This window comes from Vigna unguiculata, chromosome 5, assembly GCF_037176805.1.
Source record: "Vigna unguiculata cultivar grain cowpea cultivar isolate G323 ecotype 2 chromosome 5, ASM3717680v1, whole genome shotgun sequence".
Classification (NCBI taxonomy): domain Eukaryota; kingdom Viridiplantae; phylum Streptophyta; class Magnoliopsida; order Fabales; family Fabaceae; genus Vigna; species Vigna unguiculata.
Window position 1 is genome coordinate 51584055 of NC_140796.1, and position 4095 is coordinate 51588149.

Sequence of the window (4095 nt, forward strand, 5' to 3'; positions counted from 1 at the left end):
TAGCTTTACACGCGACTAATGAGAGTAAGATTGTTTTGTTTTTTCAATACAAAGTATATTTATTATATTCTCTCTTATCTCATTTCAAAATTAACTTACACATTGTCATTGAAAGTAAGATCAATTTCTTTTTTAAGATTTTACATATTTTTCAAATATAAGTTATTATTGTTATTTCTAAATTAGAAATCAAACTAAATTATAGTTTATTTAAATTAGACCATTTTCTATTATTTTTCAACTCAAAATGAAATATTTTTATTGTTATTACGAGTATGAGCATTTTTTTTAGAAGAGAGAGTATAAGTATTTTATCATCTCTAACGTAAATCAAAACATGTTTTATTTAATTTCTAACATTTTTTTATTTAATGACATTTTTATAATGATTTAATTCATTGAAATAATATAATAAAGTCATCTAATGGGTCTTAATGTCATTTTTATAAGATACAATGAACTTTCCGTGGTGAATTTAAGACCATTTATGAGGTAAACGTTGTCTTAGTCTAAACATTTCTCAAGTCAAAAACGAATAATGTACATACATAAACATAATGCTATTTAAACAAAACAAATATATTTTCTGTAAAAAACTACAAAAATACCTAAAGCTGTATTTGGGCCAGAAGACTCCAGATTGGATCAATGGTATTTAATTGGGCCAGCCCATGAAACTCGTCAAGCAAATGCGTTCATCGCCGTTAACCGATGGAAGCGAAGCCGGAATGGGGGAAATCAAAAACGAGAATCTGTGCCCACGCAATCTCCCCCATGTCTGCATGTGACGACACGTTGTTTGCGAAATGGAGAATCGCTTAAGTTAGCGTCTTCGACACTCATCTCTTCCACAAAAGGAATCAAACACCTTCTTCTACAACTGCAACTGCAACTGCATCAAGTAGACGACGCAAACTCTGAAGAAAAAAAAAATGGAAAACCTCCATAACCACAGGGGCATTACGAATGCCAATACTGGACCTCCACGTGGCTTTACCGATATTTTCAGGAGAGAGTTGGGCTTCTCTCATCCCAACGCTTTTGCGCGTCGCTTTTCAGCTTCCGAGGTTTTCTCAATTTCTCTCTCACATTCGGTTTTCATATTTTTTTTCCTTTCCAAATTTCTCTGATTAATCACCGCCAACTGCCAAATGTTTTCATTGTGACTTCAAATCTGTAAAATACAATACAATTCAAGGAATGCAAAGTGAAAAACCTATTCCGTGAATCAACTGCTATTTGTAGGTCTCATGTTTTATAATGTGTGTAAGTTAACCTTATTGCGGACATTGTTATACACACAGTTCATATCATATATAACTGATTTCCTTGAGTATTTCGTTAACTGTTGAATTCTATTTGTATGGACATTTTTTTTCATAGATACAGAATTCGCTTTTTGTGATTTCTATATTAAAAAAAAAAAAGGATTAGTTTACAGCTATCCATTTGCTCTATTGTGACTAATGAATTCAATGTCAAGGAATTTGTCTCGTGAGGGTTGTTTTATTTCCACTTGCAGGTGCTTGTGAAGAGCTTGAATTTATACGGGAAGTTAGATGGTCATGGAGGGTGTGTGAATGCAGTGGAATTTAACTCCACTGGTGACCTTCTTGTATCTGGTTCTGATGACCGACAAGTAATGTTATGGAATTGGGCATCCAAAGCTAGATTGCTTGCTTACCCATCTGGCCACACAGACAACATATTCCAGACAAAGATTATGCCATTTTCCGGTGATTGTCGAATAATAACTTCTGCTGCTGATGGCCAGGTAAATAATAAATCCGTCAAAGTCTACATCAGATCAAATATTCTGTGTAGCCCCAAAATAGGAGGCTTCAATTCCCTTTGCTTCCTCTTTTTTAGGAACGAGTATACGGGTGTTGATTAATTTTATCAAGATGTTATTATGCCTTTTGTCGGTCATCCAAATGTTACTATAAATCGCCACACCCATAAGGTTGACATAACTCGTGCTTTTTAACAGGTAAGGCTTGGCCTTTTCCGGGAGGGTGGTGGAGTTGAGACTACATTGTTGGGGAAGCACCATGGTTGTGTATACAAGCTTGCTGTGGAGCCTGGAAGTCCCCACATAATTTACAGTTCTGGTGAAGATGGATTTATTCAACATGTTAGTCAAGTATTACAGCATGTTGCACGTTGAAGCTCTCCTTTATGCTATCCCCGTACAGTTATAAGTTTGTTTCTTTTGCAGTTTGATTTGCGAAGTAATTCTGCTACAAAACTTTTCTGTTGTTCCTCATCAACAGGAAAACAGACTCCAAGCAAAATAGGGTTGACTTCCATTGTGATTGACTCTAGAAATCCGTATTACTTTGCTGTTGGTGGTTCTGATGAATATGCACGTGTTTATGACATAAGAAAATGCCAATGGATTTCAGCTAGAAATTCAGATCAACCTGTTAAGACGTTTTGCCCTCGTCACTTGATTGGTTCAAATAATGTCCATATTACAGGATTGGCTTATTCAAGCTTTAGTGAACTCCTTGTTTCTTATAATGATGAGCTCATTTATCTGTTTCAAAAGAATGAGGGCATGTGTTCTTCACCTTCATCTGAGGATTTGAAGAATTCTAATGAGCCACAAGTTTACTCAGGCCACAGAAATGCACAGACAATTAAAGGAGTGAATTTTTTCGGCCCGAATGATGAATATGTCTTGAGTGGTTCAGATTGTGGTCATATATTCATCTGGAAGAAGAAGGAAGCTAAGCTGGTGAGATTAATGGTAGGCGATCAACATGTTGTAAATCAACTTGAGGCCCATCCTCATATACCTATCCTTGCTACTTGCGGTATAGAAAAAAATGTGAAAATCTGGGCTCCTCAAGGGAATGATATACCTCCACTTCCTGGAAATGTGAAAGAGGTACTATCTATGCTGTCTTTGCTTTTTCCTTCATTCTTCCTCTTTCCATTACTCAACTATTTTCTTACACAGGATATGTTTGATGCATTTTTTTCTTCATATGCAAATTTTGTGATTATTGTTCATGTGACCAGATAATGGAGGCAAACAGACAAGGCAGAGAAGACCGATCACGAGTAACCCTTACCCCTGATGTTATAATGCATGTTCTTCGCCTGCAGAGGCGGCAGACATTGGCATATATTGAAAGGAGATATAGTAGGGCAGATATTGTGAGTGATGACGAGGATGCAGAGGGCTACCTTTTAGGACGCTTGGATGGTGATGCTTCTTCTGAAGAGGATTCTCCTGGAAATTCCAGAGATTGCAACATTAGCTGAAGCTTACAGTCGGGTTTGGCTTCTTTCGCTGACTAATTCCTTAGAAATACTAAATGATATTATTTTCACTAAGCAGTACCATATACATGTCTGGAACGTGTGCTAATAAACATCATTAGGCAAAACAGTGCAGAGGTGTAAAATCTGGATTGTTCAAAGTTGAAGTTTAGGCAGATTGTTTTTATATATATTTCATATGTACAGGTATAAATTTGTGTTGGTAATTAAAGCAAGTGTACATTTGATACTGTAGAAATAAGTGAATAACCCTACTCTTGATTTTATAATGTTGAATTTAACGGTTTTGGTAATTTAAGTGAGTGTGAATTTGATATTGTAGAAATAAGTGAATAGCTTTAGTTTTGATTTTAGTTGGATTTGTTAATTAAATCAAGTGTAAATTTGACAATGTACAAATAAGTGAGTAACCCTATCCTGATTTTATTATGTTTAATGTAAATGGTGTTTTTCATTTATAGTTTTTTATGATTTTATGTCAAGATGATAGATTGACAATATAGAACTTAACTGTTGTCTAATATTTTTCTAGAGGGTATTATTGAAATATATAAAGTTGATCATGATTTTCATTATTCTAGAAAAAGGAAAGTCTGAAGCAAATTTTACATCTTTTATTTCTTTCTTGCCGAGAAAAATCATCTTCAAACATGTGTTCTTTTGTTCTGTCCAATTTCTCTTTCTCCCAACAAACGGTCAATGTTGAACTTGTTCTCATACGGTAAAGAATTACAAATGTTTCTGTTTTAACAGGAATTGACCCTACAAGAGTATTTCTGTTTTAACCTATTTATAGAGTTCGGA

General features: G+C 34.9%; 1 protein-coding gene across 1 annotated transcript; it reads left to right on the forward strand.

The window, feature by feature from the left end:
* Window positions 1–701: 701 nt before the first annotated feature.
* On the forward strand, window positions 702–3584 carry LOC114185960 (Transducin/WD40 repeat-like superfamily protein). The gene is made up of 5 exons (XM_028073950.2): window positions 702–1067; window positions 1523–1774; window positions 1991–2134; window positions 2219–2893; window positions 3028–3584. Exons 1-5 carry the CDS (start codon window positions 933–935, stop codon window positions 3271–3273), a joined length of 1452 nt encoding a protein of 483 aa, XP_027929751.2. The 5' UTR covers window positions 702–932; the 3' UTR covers window positions 3274–3584.
* Window positions 3585–4095: the final 511 nt, after the last annotated feature.